At 45.0% G+C, this 19,089-nt stretch overlaps 1 protein-coding gene across 1 annotated transcript in view; it reads left to right on the forward strand.

Moving 5' to 3' along the window:
* Gldc (glycine decarboxylase) overlaps nucleotides 1–13,173 on the forward strand; it is an 80,099-nt gene extending 66,926 nt beyond the window's left edge. Inside the window, exons 21-25 of the mRNA XM_085693779.2 lie at nucleotides 725–836; nucleotides 7,824–7,919; nucleotides 10,565–10,737; nucleotides 11,764–11,844; nucleotides 12,525–13,173. Coding sequence (XP_085549905.2) covers nucleotides 725–836; nucleotides 7,824–7,919; nucleotides 10,565–10,737; nucleotides 11,764–11,844; nucleotides 12,525–12,668 — 606 coding nt within the window. The 3' untranslated portion in view covers nucleotides 12,669–13,173. The remainder of the gene's footprint in view (nucleotides 1–724; nucleotides 837–7,823; nucleotides 7,920–10,564; nucleotides 10,738–11,763; nucleotides 11,845–12,524) is intronic.
* The last annotated feature ends 5,916 nt before the right edge of the window (nucleotides 13,174–19,089 follow it).

The raw sequence follows: 19,089 nt of genomic DNA on the forward strand, positions 1-19,089 counted from the left end.
CAACCTCCACTCATGGACTCGTCAAGTTCATGGGAAAGTTGCTTCCTCCTTAGAAAGCCTCCTTTGACTAACCTGGGGCCGCTCTGTCCTCTTTTCCCCGTGGTCTTTATACCACTGTTTTGATTCAGTTATGATGTGAGGTTCCTCGGTCATGAACACTGCTATAATCTTGATTTTTAAACGCCCTGCTCTTGGTGACTTTTATCCTGTATGGCAGCAGGGACTCAGCCTCTAGAATAAGAAAGATTGAATCTGGCAGTTGGCAAATGTGCACGGGAAGAATATTTATGTTCCCCACTGTGGACAATGGAAAGGCAAACCACACACAATTGATGTGATGGACTTTGACCAGGATCTCATCATATTCCTCAGAATTCTCATTACCTCTCAAATTCATACATAGTAAACAAAAAATAAACACTGCATCACTTGTAACCTAAGGGACAGTTCTTAGATAGCAGAGGTGTGCAGGCTGCTACCTGCTGTGGAGCTTTGTTATTATGACCCCCACTGCAACCTCCCCCCCAAAAAAAATTAGTGTTTGGTTAAGCATGGAGGAGACTGACGGGTCTCTTTCCTGGAATTTTCCCATTCATTTTCAATCTGCAGTGATGCCGAGCCGATGAGCCCTTTGGGATGAATTTAACTGGGGGCATCTGCTTAGTGCCTTGACCACTCACCTCTCCCGTCCAATGGCTGATGTCTCTTTTTCTCTTTGTTGCAGATGATGGGAGGAAAGGGCCTCAAAGAGGCCACGGAAATTGCTATTTTAAATGCCAACTACATGGCCAAGCGATTAGAAAAACACTACAGAGTCCTTTTTAGGGGTGCAAGAGGCAAGTATCCACTCTTTGATTTTCTTTCGCTTTCTTTCTATTTTTATTTTTCTTCCTTTAGACAAACTATGCTTGATGTAGATGTGATTTTGCAAGGTGGGGGGGGGAGGCTGCTATTTCCTAGAATATACAAAGGAAAGTGTACCGTGCTTGGAAATATAGCCAACTTCCTCATTACTATGTGCAAGCTATCCCTGCCTAGTCTACACAGCCTAGTTCAGTAAGGGGCCTAAACCACGAGAGAGGTGTTCACATAGACACCATGAGCTGAGCTGACTCACAGAGACTTGTAGAGGTGTCTAAAGAGCGGAGCCCCTTAGACCAGGCAGTCAGGGTGAAGCAGTTTGATAAATGAAACTGCAATTTATTATGTGCAAACATACAGGAGCCAGCCAGGTAAGGAGGAGCTCCTGTGCGTGATTTGAAGTGGGATAAGAAGAGAAGGGTCTAATGGGATGAGGTTAAAAAGACAGCTTGGCACCTTGAAGGTCTTTGAAGAATCTAGACTTAGAACTCTTGAGTCAGACCATAACCATTAATGATTTCCCAGCTTGAGGAAATCGTGATTAGATTCATTCAAAGGCTGAAAGTTGTCAAGGCAGTGAAATGAGGGAGTTCTTGGAAGCACACCCAGTCGGACATAGTTACTCATTAAATGCAGTGTGTTAGGTAAACATCTCGAGTTACGTCAGAGGTCCTAAGGGGTAGGAGAACAAAGACAATCTAGAAGCGGTTAGTGGTGGAAGTAAAAGCCAGGTAGGGGGCTAGAGAAATGGCTCAGCAGTTAACCTGAGCCGTGTTCCAGCACCCTGTTAGGCAGTTCACAGCCACCTGTAATTCCAGTTCCAGGTGATCCAGTGTCCTCTTCTGGCCTCTGAGGACACCTGTATAGACGTGGCGCGCACACACACACACACACACACACACACACACACACACACAAATGTGTATAAAAAAATGAAAAGAACCAGGTAGATGTTTAGAGATGTGGCTGTCTAGTTGTGGAAGGGGAAACAAGGAAAGAACATTGAGAAAGGAGAGCAAAGCGCCTCTAGCAGAGAGTGACATCAAGGATGATCGATGGTGCCGGCCTGGTTCTTGGCTCCTCCAGTGCAGACAGTGTGTACATCTACACTGTTCATAATCTCTACTTTAAAGGCTGCTCTGGCCTTATAAGTACGAATTCAAAGGAGGCCCTCAGGAGCTGGAAAACAAAAAGAAGTGAATAACCGGAAGCCCTGGGTAGGTGCTCTCCAGAGAGCAGAGAAGAAGGGTGTGAGGAATATGTCTCCAAGCAACACAACAAAATGCTCCTGCAGCTACTAATTAATTCAAACATAGCTTCTGTACTGTGGAATCTGTCCTGGTGTGTATTTGTTTAATGAGCAGCTTCAACATTTATTTTGTCTGGTCATATATGTGATATGCATTGTTTAATTCAGAAGTTTGGGGATATAAAAAAGCATGGGGAGGAAATTTAAACACTTGCATCCACCAGCCAGATAAAGCCTCCATTTAATGCTTCTTGGTTGTATCCCTTCCTCCTTACCCTTATACTTTAAGCTAACATCACAAATCCGATTTGTGGGACTTTTATGTCTGCGTGTGGGAGAGTTGACAGGAAGGTGTGTTCTCCCTGTTATGAGCACATGTGGAAGTCAGAGGTTGTCATAGAGATGCCTTCCTCAGTAGCTCTTCCACCTTAGGTTTTGAGATGGTTTCTCACTGGACCTGGAGTTCACAATCTCAGCTATCAGCTGGGTTGGTTGCCCAGCAAGCTTCTGGGATCTGCCCAGCGTGTTCTCTCTCTCTCTCTCTCTCTCTCACACACACACACACACACACACACACACACACACATACACAAACACACACAAACACATACCACTACCATGATCACCCAATGTCTTTATATGTGGTTGCCCAGATTACAAACATATTCTCTTTCTCTCTCTCTCTCTCTCTTCCTCTCTCCATACACACTCCACCATCACCACCATTACCACCACCACCACCCAATGCTCAGACTTCAAACATTCTCTCTCTTTCTTTCTCACACACACATCCATGCACACGCCACCATTCGGTGTCTTTTCATATGGTTGCTTGGTCCTTATACTTGGTACAGTAAGCATTTACACTGAGATGTCTACACAGCCCCACAAAACAGTATTCATTTATCTATTCTATTTTTGTGAGCGTTTTCCTATTACACTTACGATTACATATTCTTTGCCCCTGAAGGGTGAATGACATTGTGTGGATGCCCTGTGAGTCTCAGTTGTCTGTACTGTAACACCGCTGCAAGAACAGCCCTGCCCGCGGTGTTTGTTGGCTTTTAAGAAAAAAATATGTGATTATTTCTTTAGGAAACTCACAGAAAAGCGTATGGATCCTTTAAGCTTTTTAGACACGTGTCCTCAATTACTTTCCCAGAGACTTTATGTCAACTGTTTTATGCTTGTAGCATTGAGAGTGACCGCACCAAGAGTTTAGTGAGAATAGACTGAAAAGCAACAAAAGCTTAAAAAAAAACTTATTCAATTTCATGAATAAATGATATTATTGTTTTAATTTACAGTACTTAAGTTTTTTCTTTGATTTCTTTATTAATTTAATTATTGGTGGCAGTACTAGGTTCTGAACCTAGGGCTTCATGCTTGCTAGCTGTCCCAGCCCTTAATTTTTTAAATATTCTATTCCACTTTGGCACCGTTACTGAGATATAATTAACATACTTTTTCATACAACTTGCTCATTGAAGTCGAACAACTCAGCAGTTTTTAATATGTTCTCTGTTTGCAAAGTCTAGTTTTAAAAACAGGAATTAATGTGACTTTAACTGATGGGGGTGGTTGTCACCCATGAGAGAAGGTCAGATGTCACCACGTACTTAGCATTTCTATAGTGGCTTTGGGCACAGAGCCCCACCCCATCCTGTGCGACTTAAAGTACAAAAAGATGGATGGAATTTCCATTTGTTTTGACATTTTACCCCAGAATTAAATGGCAAGTAGCATTTCTCATCCCAAACTGAAATGAATTGGTGATTATAGATTATAGACTTGATTTCTCAATCCCAAAGTTCGTCAAACTAAACATTGGCTCATGTTGGCCTGCTAAGCACATTTGTTACACAATTTGAAAATCTCATAGTTTGGAGCCTGAGAAATTAATACCATTGTACCTTCTGGTGATTCAAAATAGCAATGTTTTTAATAATCACATTGTGTTCTAACGTGTCCAACGGCACTATTAGAAGACCGAGGTTCATCTTAATCATATTTACTAGCACCAAACCAGATGCTGAAATTACAGATGCCCATGAGGCAATCATTTTAATGAACTCCAGGCTTGCCAGCACCAGCTTGTTCTCCGAGATTTTAATGTTAACTAAACTGTCCAGGCTAGTGGTTCTGTAGCAAACAAGGGTACGATAGGCAGAAGTTAGGTGAAGAGGCTGCAGAAGTGGTTATTCTGCCACAGTGCAGAGAAAAAGGAACGACGTTAGCTAGGATTATTGTTTTATTGGTGGTGTTGTCAGTCTCTTTTGGGAGATGTTTTTGTAGGGTGTTTTTGTTTGTATGTTTCATTTCTTTGCTTTCATATGGGATCTCACTGTGTAGCTCAAGAAGACTTGACCTTGTGATTGCCCCGTCTTACGGTTCCCCAGTGTTGGGATTACTGGCGTGTGCCACACCTCCAGAAAGGATGGTACTGAAGAGAAGGAATGGCCAAGCTGATCAGGTGCCTCATCTGCTAGGCTAAGTTCACGATGTGCTCTGGAAGGCATTTCTGACAGCGTTTTGCTAATGTTTCTGTCTGCTTTTCATCCTGGGCAAACCTAGTGCTGCAGACTCCTGTTCCCAAAGAGGTTTCCAGGTGGCCCTTCCCTTGGAAGTGAGCAGTAGCTTCACTGGCTGACTGGTACATGTGACCAGGGACCCAGAGTTCCGTACCTCATTTCCAGGAAAAAGCTGTGACGTTTTTATTTTTGCCTCAGGTTACCACCAAAGAACTAGGAGGCTGTTGACTGCCCACTGAAGCTTTACAGAAGCTACTTAGTTCCAGCATGCGGAGGCAGCCTCTGTGGGGATGTTGGAGATATAGCCCAGGCTGTATTCTCAGGGGGAGCATGGAGAATCCTATTCTCTGTAACACATCCTCATGTTGTTCTGAAGACAGTTACACATGAGCCAGGCCACTTCCTTCTCCTTTTCCTATTGTCCCACCCACCAAGTCTGGGTCCTTTTTTTCCCCTCTATGCCCTCCCCCACCAACTTAACAAGTCCATTTTATGCATAGGTGTGATGCTACCCAGTGTAACATGGCCCACCTACCCCAGGGGCCACATCTTCAGAGGCTCTGGACTGAGAGTGGCTCCTGAGCTAGGAATTTTGGCCACCATGTTCTTTTGCAGGCCTTGTACAGGCATCCACAGCCTCTGTGAGTTCTCGATGGTCTGTCATATTGAGAAGACACTGTTGTTCCACAGTCCACAGCTAGTGACTCTCCAGATCTTTCCACACACACACCCTTCCCGGTTCACGTTCCTCTGACCTGGTGTCTTTCACGCTCTTAGATACTGTCCTGGTTAGGCCTAGAGGAAACAGCTGCTGTCTTAGATTGCCCCAACCTACCGTATGCCACAGTAGAAATGTACATCTTTCTCATTAGTCTGCAGAGAGAGAAGAACATCTTGGGATCCAGCCCCTGATAGCCACCAAGTTTAATGCTGTCTTAGAGGGCCCTTGGTGGGGGGGATGCTTTTGGATTTAAAGAAAAGCATCTGAACCTCATTTTGGAACAGCGCTTCTCCCAAACCACTTGTCTGTGGCGATGGGGCCTGCAGATGGAATCTTGGCTTTCGCAGCGCTGGGGTGGGTTGACTTGCTCAGATGGACTTTCAGCTATTACCACTCAACCTCTGTTTGCAAGATTCTCCTCTGGGCCTGCCAGCAAATGACTCCTCTGCTGCTGACGCACCTTCCCAGCCTCGTGCTAGCCACATGCCGTGCAGAACAGTAAACATTGCTAGCCGTCTTCCTGCCGCTGTTGTGGAGCCCGGGGTAGCGGCCTGAAGACAAGGGCTGACACTGAGATCTAGAATCCTGAAATTAGGGGCTGAGAAAGTCTCAGAGATTTTTGTGATTTTTTTTTCCCTCTTCAAAATTTCTAATGGTTATTCCATCAGTCACTTTTTTCTAAATAGACCTTTCTAGTTTTGAGTCTTATTCTAACCAATTTCTTTCTTATCATGGTTAGAAACCAGATTTTAAAAACAGGCAGCTTTAGTGTGTTCATCCTCTTGCTTTCAGACTAAAACAACATTCATGTGTAAATTCCTTAGTAAAGAAACAGAGTGGTTCAGACTGCCATCTGGGACGGTTAGGGACTGGGATTTGTCAGTGGACTCACTGCTGACTGCGAGCTGGTAAAACAGGTTATTGGGTTGGGTTTGCTGTGCATGGTTCTGAAATGTGCATAGATGCTGTGTGCATGTGAGTGGGGGCGTGGTAAGTGTGCACATGCACAGGAAAGCCAGAGCAGACTGGGCACTTTTCTTTGTCCTTCTCTGCCTTACGGCCTTGAGGTGGTATCTCATTGCTAGAAGCTCACTGTTTGAGCTAGGCTGGCTGGCCTGGGTGTTCTTGGCTACTACCCATCTCCACCCCCACTCCACCCCCTGCCCCCCCACTACTCGCCTCCACATTATCACCCCCACCTCCACCCCCACCGCTGCCCCTGCTAGAAGATACAGGCATACAGTTTGTGCCCAGATTTTACACGGGTGCTGGGGATTTGAATCCAGATCCTCCTATAGGAAGTCTGGTCTGTCTTCCTAGGCTGGTAAAACCAACTAAGAAAACTTATCAACAGGTGGGCCGTAGATTTTGGAAAACTCCCAGGAATGCTGGTTGGTTATTAAAGCTGACTTACTTTCACTGTTTATTCTTTTAAAGATTTTATGTATGTTACTTTTAGTTATGTAGATGTGTGTATGTCTGGGTGTGGTTTGCAGATTGCAGCAATGGATTGTCTGGAGCAGGAATTACAGAGAGCTGTGAGCTGCCTCACATGGGTGCTGCAAAACAAGCTCTGGAAGAACTGGAAATACTCTTGATGGCTTAGCCACCTCCCCAACCCCATCACTTGTTTATTCTTGGTGGTTGGGTCCCCAGTAGCTCCTGATGGGCCTAGAAGAGCAGGCTGTTTATAAACCAGATTGAAGCGAACTGACCCCCATAGATTTCAGTCTCGTTGATTCTTGTTGATTGACAGTGTGCCCCACCCCCTTTCTTTCTTTCTTTCTTTCTTTCTTTCTTTCTTTCTTTCTTTCTTTCTTTCTTTCTTTCTCTTGTTTCTATTTCTTTTTGGGTTGTGTTTTAAGGTAAAGTCTTGATCTACAGCCTCAAATGTGTGATCCTCCTGCCTCTGCTTAATGCTAGGATTACTGGTGGGTACCATCTCATCTGGTTAGCAGGGCTTATATCTAATTCTTGGTCTGCAGCCTGAAATCCAAACCTTAGACACTCCTTTGAAGAACCACATGGCACTATGCACGTGTCCTGTGACCACATGTGTACTGATGTACTTACAGATGAAGTTATTTAACCTTGACAGTAAAGCTGCCAAATTCATGAATCTTTGGTTCTAGAAAAAAAAATTGTATGCAAAGGATCAGGATTGTATTTAACCGTTTCAAGAAGGTCTTAAGTCTTCAAAATAGGAATTCCAGATAGCTCCTCTGAGTGTTCTAGCAATGCCCCATCTCCCTTCTCCCATTGTCAGGCTCACTGGTGTGTGGCGAACTGAAATGAGACATACGAGTGAGAGAGTAAATGAACTCTTTATTGCCAACTGTAACCTTCCCAAGTTCTCTTAGACTCTTGGTCCCCGCGGGTCTACACCAAGCGCTGAATTGTCCGGTTGTTACTTGAGTGAAACAACAAACTGAGACTCAACTGACGTCATGTTCTTCAACAGGGTATGTGGCTCATGAATTTATTTTGGACACAAGACCCTTCAAAAAGTCTGCCAATATTGAGGCTGTGGATGTTGCCAAAAGGCTCCAGGATTATGGTAAGTGCTTTTGACATTCACACAATGTTCCTACAGGCTATGGACCATGTTCTTGGAGCACAAATGGAGGTACAGACACCTAGTAAATTAACCCTCGTGTAAGTGGGGGGCTTGGACTTACTGAGAACCTTCAAAATCACAATGGAATACTGACTCCCCCTGTGGTCACACACTCCTGCTCTTCAAAAGATCTAAATGTGCATCTTGCAGACCCTCAAGCAGTCAAGATGCCTTGCTAAAATTTAGATCCCAACCAGGCGGTGGTGGTGCACACCTTTAACCCCAGCAGGTCTCTGAGTTCAAGGCCAGCCTGGTCTACAGAGTGAGTTTCAGGACAGCCACGCTACACAGAGAAACCTGGTCTCGAAAAAAGAAAAAAAAATTAAAACTCAAAGAAAATGATTGCTATTGCTCTTTGTCTGATAACTCCTCGCTCCTCTCCTGGACCTGGTAAACAGAACTACTTTACCAATTGAACCATAAGTCAATGGTTCCAGCCCCTTTGTCTTTGGATAGATGTGGAATGCTATCTGAAGTTAATGACTTCCCCCGCCATGTGTTTGCGTTTTATCTAAATGTATGTAAATACAGAACACATGTGCCTCGGCCAGGGTCAGAAGAGGGTATCAGCTCACCTGGTACTGAAGCTGTAAGTCACCATGTGGGTACTGCATGCTGGGAATTGAACCCGGTTCTCTGCAAGGGCGGGAAGTACTTTTAATTATTGAGGCATCTTTCCAGCTTCTTAATGACCTGTCCTAAAGAGCAGTGTGCATTTTGAAATTTTAAACAATTTTACTGATGCATCTTGATGAGAGGCCCACACATGACTCCCCATAAATGGATGATCCTATTGTGCAGAATTACACACAATAGATGGGAGTATCAGAGAAAATGATTATAATGAAATTAACAGTTCCTCGCTGTTTCTTCTTGGCACCCCTGCAAGCTGACAACAGCAGCCCCTCCCCCATTCCACCCCTCTGTTCATCTCCTGGCCAGGGGCTAAGTAATGGCCAGTTGGGACCAGCACTTACAGTTCTTGGATATGTTGTGGAGTCATGCACCTAACCGCAGCATGGTCCCAGCGAGAGGAGCGGCTAGGAAAAGTGGCCATTTAAATTACTACCCACATTTTCAAGTCCCACGTCTCTTGACCTTGACATAATTCTGATGTTTGATGAAAGGGTTTCCACACTTGTCCAAAGCCAAGAATTATCCTGGTTCCTAGCATACTACATGTGTGACATTGAATCAATAGCCATGGACGCTGCAAAGCTGACAACTCAGACTCTCAGGAGAGGCTCTGTCACCTGCACACTTAGGAAGCACACTGTGCAGCCGCTGTTACAGCATTTGGGGAAATCGTATCTTGGGACCACATTTCAAAGTTATCCTAATCTGCCAGGAGTTTTTTAAGGCTCAGGCTTTTTACCTTGGGTACCTCCCTTCCTGAGTTAGGGTCAAGATCCAGGGATCTGTTTCTACTTAATACATGGATGGTTCCAGATGTGGGAGCCGCTAAAGCAGACTGTGTATTAAATTTTCTCACAAAAGGATTTTGAGAACAGATTTTAATGGGTAATGAAATCAGTTAATGCTTTAAGGAACGAAACAACTCTGTGAACTACGTAAGAAATAAGATGGGGCTGGCAATATTGCTCAATGGGCAGAGCCTTATGCTGCTAAGCCTGGGGACCCATATGGTAGAATGAGAGCAAATTCCCAAAAGGCACGTGAGCATATGCGTGTGCGCGCGCACACACACACACACACACACACACACACACTAAATACACATAAATTTTAAAAATATCATTGAAGCATCTATAGAGGCTGGCTATGTAGATACCTCAATATAGTGCTTTCAAATTACCCGTGTACTTGAATATTTTTATAAAATAGTGTTGGGAAGCTGGTTGGCTAAGGCATGGAGGCATGACAGTAGCACCCCGTGAAATGGTAAGACCTGCCAGAACTTGGGAACGTCTGTTCTCTGGAGCAAGATTCACTGGGAGGTGCATCAACACGGGAGATTGTGCTTCATCTCAAAGTAGTTTCGGAGCTGGGATAGGAAATCTACACGAGCATGGATAATGCCCTGCGTCCAGTCGCGAGTACTGCACACCACAACAGGGCCACGGATTTGTCTGTGAAATGAGGAAAAGCTGTTTTCTTTGCTTTTGCTGAGAAAAATCTCTCTTATTTCTCACTCCATCTTACAAAAGAAAACCGACACAGGAACTTCAGGTGTGTTTATACTGTGTTCGGGAAGAGGCAGAAATCTTACACATACTGACCCAGTCTTAGTTTCTCCGCGTGGCAGATGGAGACAGTGAGGTTTGCTTGCCTTCTCTTTGGTAGTTTCTCTTCATTCGAACAAACCATCATAAAAGGGTGGTTTTCTGCTGCTTCTCCTGAGGTGCTGTGAATTGAAGGCCTGGGGCTAAGACATGTTCTGCAGCTGGGTGTTAACTTCACTCTAGAAGAGTCTAAAACACCAACTGAAATGAAGGTCCCGCTCTGATTTTCTCATGATTGCCTGTCAGTACCTCGATTCTTGTCCTCGCAAAATGCCGTATTAAGAAAAAAATATAAATGTGTGTACTTCGACTTACACACATCCCTCTGGTCTCCCTTTGCAGGATTTCATGCCCCTACCATGTCCTGGCCTGTGGCAGGGACTCTCATGATTGAGCCCACTGAGTCAGAAGACAAGGCGGAACTGGACAGATTCTGCGACGCTATGATCAGCATCCGGCAAGAAATCGCCGACATAGAGGAGGGCCGCATTGACCCGAGGGTCAACCCCCTGAAGGTACACGAGTGCTAATAATTTAGTCAAAGCATCCCACAGAACTGAAAGTGGTACCTGAAGAGTGTGCTGACCCTTCACAAACTCTCTGTGAAGATGAGATGCTTGCCTAGAAGAAGACAATTGTGAGAAATGCAGTTAGCGGTGGTGGGTCCTTGGGAGCGGTAGTTCCTCAGGTGCGGTGGTTACTCGGCCGACCTTGGTTGTAGGAGCTGTAGACTCCACCTGTATCCAACTGATTGTGAAAGGAGGAGATGGAGGAAGGAGGAGGCTCCCTAGTTGGAGAATTATTACTGTTTGATACAGTGTAGTCAGAGTGTATCTTAGCCTTTGCTCACGTCCCTGAGCGCTTGATAGGAGTAATTTTTGTATTGGCATAGCAACCTGAGAACAAATTAATTGGTGTTTGGTTCAACCTGGGAGTTTTGCAGTGCTTATGGCCCATGTGGAGGAAAAGCTCATGATTTCCCCAACCACCTCTTCCAAAACACAAGACTTTTAGAGTCCCACGTTTCTAGTTCAGTGTACAGATTGATCAGGAGGAGACACGGACAGCAGTGGCATCTTTACAGCACTACACAGAAGAGTCCTCATAGGATGCTACATTGTAGCTGTATCAGTTCATGCTCCCCCTCACAGTGTGCAGAGCAGAAAAACAATGGGACTGGTAGCCACCAGATTCAGAATTAATGGTCATCATGGGCGGAGATGGGGATGGGGAGGCAGAGTGAGTATGAGGATAGCATCACCTGTGCCCGCTGTTTTACTTTAAAAGGCAAAGCAAATGTGATTTTTAGGAGGGGAAAAGCTCATTTGCTCTTACTGGGTGGCAGATATGCTCCATAGATTATCCAACTTTTCCATTGGACATATTTCTTCACAAAAATTTTATCAACACCTCCACCCACTCCTAGTTCAACCAAAACAGAAGCTTCCTCTCTGTGGGCTTCTACCAGCTCTGTGGTTGGGGTGAGGTGCGGGAGAAGGCAGCACATTGTTGACCTGACCCTCTGCCACATCTCTGTCCAGATGTCTCCACATCCCCTGACCTGTGTGACGTCCTCCCACTGGGATCGGCCATATTCTAGAGAGGTAGCAGCATTTCCACTGGTAAGTTCCCTGAGCTGAACTTGGCCAATCAGGGTGTTGTTATAGCCCCCTTGCCCCGAGGCGTTCCCTTCTACAACAGTTTTATTATAAAAAGCGTCTTTGGGACGGCCAATGAAATGTGAACTGTACTTGACCTTTGAGGGTTGTCTGAGCTCCCTTGGGGCATGAGTCACAGGCCTAGGACCCCACAGGAGCAGGGGATTAACACTGAGCGGCAGTCCTGATCAGTGTGCTCGCTCTCACGTCCAGCAGGGAGGTGGACTCACACATATTTAAGAGGAAAAATGTGTGTGTGTGTGTGTGTGCGCGTGCGTGTACCGTGTGTGCAGAAGCTCATGAAGATGAGAAAAGGATATCAGACTCCCTGGAGCTTGAATATCAGGTGGCGGTGAGCTGCTGTGTGGGTCCTGGGAGTCGAACCCAGGTCCTCTTCAGGAGCAGTCATTGCTCCTAACCAGCGGGCCATCTCTCCAGCCCCTGCCTTTCCTTTGGGATTCTTCTGTGGAAAGGACATCTAGTCCTAGAGGCAAGATCCCAACGTTGAAATTCAGAAAAATGTGGATTTTAGCACTTGTTAGGCCAGTGGTGCCTTGGGCTGTGGGACCATCAATTGCTATAGCCTCCTTTCGCCTCAAAGGAAGACTCGGAACATCCCAGAACTTCCATCTTTTCCTTTGCAGCCCTTTGTGAAACCAGAGAGCAAATTCTGGCCGACCATTGCTCGGATCGATGACATCTACGGAGATCAGCACCTGGTTTGCACCTGTCCTCCCATGGGGGCCTATGAATCTCCATTTTCCGAGCAGAAAAGGGCCTCGTCTTAGTCCTTCCTCCCTGAGTTCAGAGGACTGATTTGATGCCTCTTTCTGGAGCATTTGACAAGCAAGGATATTCCTTCCCTGCCCATGGCTCACGCAGGCTTATATGCTGTATATTTGGTAATTGTTCAAGCTAATGTAAACACAGTGAGCAGGGCGAGCGGTGGCTACCCACTGTGAGGCAGTTGCTGTTCGTGTTGCCTTGATTGGAAGCCATTTAGTTTTATGAGTAGAAAATCTGGGGTGTGCTAGCAGTTTTAACTTTTTAATTCAAGAAGTTTGAAGAGCCTATGCTGGGAATTCGATAGACATTCTTTTTGTTCCAAAAAAGTCCTTGTGGACTGTGCCCTCTGGGAAATCCCAGGGCAAATGTTTACATTTTGTACACACTGAAGAATTCTTCCTCACTAATGTGCCTGATCTGTCACAGCATTTGAGTGTTTTCCTTTCACTGTCTGGATTTTTTTTTTATCTGCTTCATTAGTGTTCTAATAAAACTGAATTTGAATAATGCCTCACCATTTTGTTTTCATACCCACGATGCCCCAGACTGACAGGGAACTGAGGGGCAGGGAGAGCACTCGATCCAACAACTACATTTACATTGTTATTCTTGCTTTTGACTGGCTAAAGACAGTCTGTACAGTCCATTTACCAGAGAAGACCACGCTGGTTTTTTCATTACTGGCCATCGGTAACTTAACCTTAACTTACAGAGTAAGTTCAAGTAGCAGTTTCTTTGAGTATATAGCAGTAAGTCCGGAGACAGTAAGCCAAGGGCTGGTGGTTCTTTGTGAAGAGGGGAAGAAGCCTTGGGTGAAGGTGGAAGGAGTGGATGAAGTCCTAAGCAAATGGGTATTATTGACAAGGACCTGTGCTCCGGGCTGACAGAAACTGGCAAAGCCTTATCCATGCCGAGCTCAGGAAATTAGAGTTCCTTGTCTGTGCAGAAACTAGAGATCACACCTTCCTCCTCCTGGATGACTGCAATCTGAGACTGTCCCCACACACATCTATTGAGACAACTAGCTCCTTCTCATGCTGTACGTAATGAACCTCCTAAAGCTCTAGGTTGTTATGCAGTGGGTGACATTCAACAGAATAAGCACGGCCCACCCGATCTCGGCATTTCTGTACATCTGTCTGTATATCTGTCCTTTCTTCATAATCTTGTCAACTCAGGTTTCCAGGGCCAAAGTGTTTTGGATGCAGCGACGCTTCAGTCATGCTCTCCTGCATCTTTTGCATCCAGTCCACATCTTATGACCTCAAGATGGTTGCTCTATATCCAGGCATCACATAGGCCAGCTAGATGAGAATGGCAAAAAACAAAAAGGAAAGGCAGATCCCTTCTTTCCAAACAGTTCCATCCAATAACTCTGCTTACGTTTTAACAATAACCTAACTGCTTGCTACAAGGGAGCACGGAAAGTTTTATTTGGGCATGCTGATGCCCAAGATGAAATGTTTATTAAGAAAAGGGAAGGATGAGTTTGTGGTGGGCAGCTAGCCTACCTGCCACAAATAAGCTGCCCCCGAAGTAGCAATCACTTGTGATGCTTACCTGATAGCTACGGAGCATTGCTGTGAAGCTTTCTATCTGCCTCTTTGCTGGTAGCTCACCCCAGCAATTACTCATCACTGAGCTTCATTTAGTGATTTGAACAGGTTTGTGTGCTCTTACGAATTCTCCACTAGAGTCCACATCATCTCACACATAAAGCATACAGGACAACATTTTTAGCATAACAAAAGCAGGACCAAACAATGGAGTCCCTGGTTCCCTTTCCCTCCACTAACAAATGACAGCTGTAGAGCACTTCTCAGGTCCTAGGTATCTGAGCGTCACATTTGACCCTCACAAAATATGCCGAGATCCCAGAGGTCACACTTGATAAGAGGGAGAGACAGAATTTGAACCTAGCTCCAGTGCCTGTCAGCCAAGCAGGAGTCCACACTGCCATGGCAATAGCTAACTTGAAGACAGCTTTTCCCAAGCAGGAAACCACTCTCTGAGCATAGGAGGGCACCTGAGCACTGTGGTCCTTTCTCTGGAAGTACCAGCACATGGAAAGTAGATGGAGTCAACAACACTGTCCCCCCTCGCTAAACTGCTTGCGGTTGGTTGCTAAGGCTGTTTCCCCAGCTGGCCATCCATTACTTGTCTTCAGAATGTAACACAGGTAGCCACTTGTCCTACATTATCGCACCTCTTATGTGTTTAACTCCTGCTTTGCTGGGCCTCTCCCACCTCTGGGTCTTGATCTGCGGGCGAGTTTCCACCTGGAGCACTATCCCCTCAAGCCCCATCCCCACACTTGGTGTGGCTCTGTTCCCCCAGTACCTCATAAAGATTTTCCTTTAATCCCCGAGAAATGGGCAACTTTTCTCGGCAGTTTGTTCCCTCTTTAAAAAAAAAAATATTTTTGTTGATTATTCAGTTTTTTGTCTGTCTCATAGACGAAGTGCCATGAGAAGAGGACCGAATCTGTCTTCACTGGATTCTTAGCATTGAGGGCTTCCTATGTTGTGTTCAATTAGAACTAATACCTCGTGAATAAAGGAATGTGATCCTAAGTCTTAGTGCACAAAACTAGTACTTGCAACGTCTGCTGTGAGTTTTTATGTGCAAAAAAAAAAAAAAAACAAAAACAAAGAAACCAAGCCTTGAAGACAGCCTCTGGCTTCATATAGAATGCACTCCTAATAAAAAAAGTTTTTGTTTATCCTGGTAGAACACACATCTTAAAGTTTGGCCCTCCAGTTGTTCTGTATTAAGTACAAAGTTGTGTAGATGTGTCTCCGAGCAGTTTTAGACTAGAAGTCTGAGAATAGTCTGTGCCTGTGTCATATGAACTGGGCATTCATCTGTCTCACGATCCCCATTTTATAGGACACAAAGACCAGGGAGGGCCCTGGCTCATCATGGAAACAATGAACTCCATATGCTTGGAAATGTTCCCAATTCACTGTGCAGCCCAATGCTCTGCAGACCACCCAAAAAGTTGGCATTCCTATTTCCAAACTTCTTGTCTCGGGTAAATTTTTCACCCAGAAAGGGCCACTTAAATATCCTACACAGCCAAAAAAACTGTTTTGTCATTGAATATACTATGCTCCTCCTCTAGGTAAGAGTGCATTTCACATTTTCTTTTTTTTTGCTTATACTTTAGAGATCTTTCTAGAACGTAGGTCTTCAATAGATGAGTCTTCAGAGGCAGGATTTTTGTCAGTCTTGTGTCAGTTTGAGGGGTGGGTTCGGCTGGGCCAGGAGAGTTCTGGGAATCTAGCAGAAAGTGTTCCTTGCCGTTTTGGGCAAGCCCTCTACTTCTGAGCTACATCCCCAATCCTTTAAGAAGATACCCTTTTGGCTTGACTGAGACATCCATTGCTGCTCCCAAATGAGGTATCAACACTCACTGTGCACTCTAATCTGCTAGGCTCAGTCCTGTCTGAACCATGTCAAGGAGATAGCACCACCACCAGGTTTCCTATCTCCAACCATGTAATGCAATTGGAAGGACACTATGCAACAGCCCAAACCTGAGGCCCCCGCTAGGGAAGCTGGGGAATGAAGGTCAAAAGGCCTTCAATTTTAAAACTAAATCCGGAGAACAGTGATCCCAGAGCAGAGTTGGTAACAGGGGTCCCAGGATTGTCATAGAAATTTTGAGTGGCAGGTGGAGGGGGATAGAGGGCCAATTGTTCAATGCTAGCTAAGTAGTAGAATACCCTAAGATTTATGTTCACGTGATTTTTCCTCCCTGGTGCCTCTTTCTTTCTTGTTAATAACGTGATTTCTGTTTGGCTTCATTGGTTGCTTCGCTTCACACTTTATTACTCGTTATGTTAATCTTGACTGAATCTGGAAATCAACTTACTAGACACTTGTCCTTGAGAGCATTTCCAGAAGGAGTAAGGGCATCACCTTCGACCAGCAGCCCCTATGTGAAGCTGTCCTCCTCTGCCTGCTCTCATCTTTGCTCCTTCATGTGATTCTACCTACTCAGTAGCTGTGGCTGCCGCTATCCATCTCTTCTTCCAGCCTTCCATTAGGTGCACTGAAGACCAGTGGTTCTCTGGGAACCCTCCAGGACTTCGGCAACTGCTGGGTTCTTAGCCTTTCCAGTGCACAGCCATTGTTGAGACTATCCAGCCCCGCCTGTGTATGCTGGTATAATAAATCCCTTTTCATGATTCTGTTCCATTCCTGAAGATCCTGATACACATACTTAGTCCCTATTCAAGTGTCTCCCAGATGGTATCACATGCATCTTCAGCAGCATGTACCCTGAAGAATCTTCCACCTCTGAGGGCAAAAAAAAAAAAAATCTCTATTATAGAATTAGATTTCTCTAATGACCCAAACAAAGGTATGCTTAGAAAATGTGGCAGGTGGCAGAATCTGCTGCCAAGAACTGGCAAAGGTTTTCCATAAAAGCAGTGCTTTTTAAATGATACCGTGGTGACTTTGATAGGCAACCCAACGCTCTCCTCTTCATTGTTGCTAAGGGATTATTTGTACAACCCATTAAACATTATTTCAATTTACTCCCCGTCAAATATGCCTTGCTTTTCTGTTAAAAACTAACTTCTAAAATATAAGATGTTGGACTGGCCATGTAGCTCAGTGCCAGAGCCTTTACCCAGCATGTATGAGGGCTTGGGTGTAATCTCTAGCACCACAAAGCAAAACATGCAAACTTAAGTAAGCAAATTGAATGAACATTGGCTAGAACTTATCTAAAGTAGATGGGCCTTACTGCTATGGATTTTAGGGATAACAGTGAACCAGTATTCGTTCCTCCACTGGAATCAACATACAACTAACGGTATTAAAAGCAGCAGGATTGGAGGGCAAGGCAGGGAGCCAGCTACAGGGAGCTCAGGGCTACTTTTTGCTCAGTTCTGAAAACCCAAGAAACTGAAGTCTATTTAAAAAGCAATCTGTGCACTAAGAATCCCATTTCCTTATTTCCTAAAGACATGTACCTACTTTCTGAGGTTCCTATCAACGTACCACGGACACACACGGCTGAGGAGTCTCTGTGACACTGACCATACAGAGACAGACTATCAACACTTACCTTGCTTGCCTGGCTCAATGCATCACTAATAGTTACTGTGTCAGGTTTAATCCATATGAATTGCAAAGATTAATTTGATATGCACAAGCCTGGGTAGCAAAGGATCCAGATGAAATTTATAATTATTAATGAATAATAACTAATAATATTCAAAATCTTGTGCCATCCTGTATACCCTTTGGTGTACGTTCAGCCTGCCTGTCACATAACTAAAAGATCTGCTTTCACAACCTGCATCACTTTTACTGTTTGTACTTGTTGGTCTGGGTGTGGGTCTGTGCATATGTGGAGGATAAAGGCAGAAGTCATGGATCTTTCCTTTATGGTTTTCCATCTTTATTTTTTGAGATGGTTTCTCACCTAACTTGGAGTTCAGCAATTCAGTTAAGTTGAGCTAGCCAGCCCATAAGCCACTTGTTTCCTCCCATGTGCCACGCTGGCCCTTTGCATTGGTTTTACAGTACTTGGGTCCTCATGCCGCTTGTCAGGAACTTAACCAGTCGAGCCCTCACCCCAGCCCACACACCCTTATTCAGCACCTTGGTCTGTATTTGACCCATCTGACCTCTTGCCTTTCGTGGGAATAATCCAAGGCCATTTCTAAGAGTAGGGAAGCTGTGCTGTGGTCAACAGGAATAAAGGTTGGACCAAGTACACAGAAAGAATGGCAGGAACAGGAGAGTTCTGAGCAGACAAGGGAGGGAGTAGCCAGCATGCTCTGGAAGGAGGCAGGTGAAGACAGCCTGGAGGGATGTGATGTCTTTCCATGGACGCAAACAATCTTCACATTTAAAGAGCTTTTTAATGGAACTGCATGACAGGAATCAACTGGGTGCATTCACAGGCCTCGTGCTTTTCCAGCGGACTGAGAAGCTCCAGGGTGGCTTCAGCCTTGTGCACTGAACTTCCATCACACTAGTTAAAGCAATGTGTACATCTGAGTGTGGCAGTTTTATTTCCTACACAATGTCCTGAACTCCTGGAGAACAGGTTGGGATGCACAGGCCCAGAAGTGGTCAGTCATCCTTAGGAAAACACAGACATCCCCAGTGGTGGTTTTAGCCCACACAGATGCCTGTTTTCTGAGCAGCCACAGGGCCAGGTGCACGCATTCTTTTTAAGTCTGGCATAAAGACAGGGTAACGGTAAAGTCAACATGCTTCTCTGCACAGAAACTACATGGAATATTAAAGGCCCCCCCCCGACAGAAAAATCTAGACATTTTAATTGATTAAAATAGGCTATTTCAAAAGACAATGAGGAAAATACTCTCCATAAGAGACAGATGGACAGACTATTCAATCTGCCAATAAAAAGGACAACAGGCTAGTCATTTTGGA

The sequence above is a fragment of the Myodes glareolus genome, chromosome 7, assembly GCF_982192425.1.
Source record: "Myodes glareolus chromosome 7, mMyoGla1.1, whole genome shotgun sequence".
NCBI lineage: Eukaryota > Metazoa > Chordata > Mammalia > Rodentia > Cricetidae > Myodes > Myodes glareolus.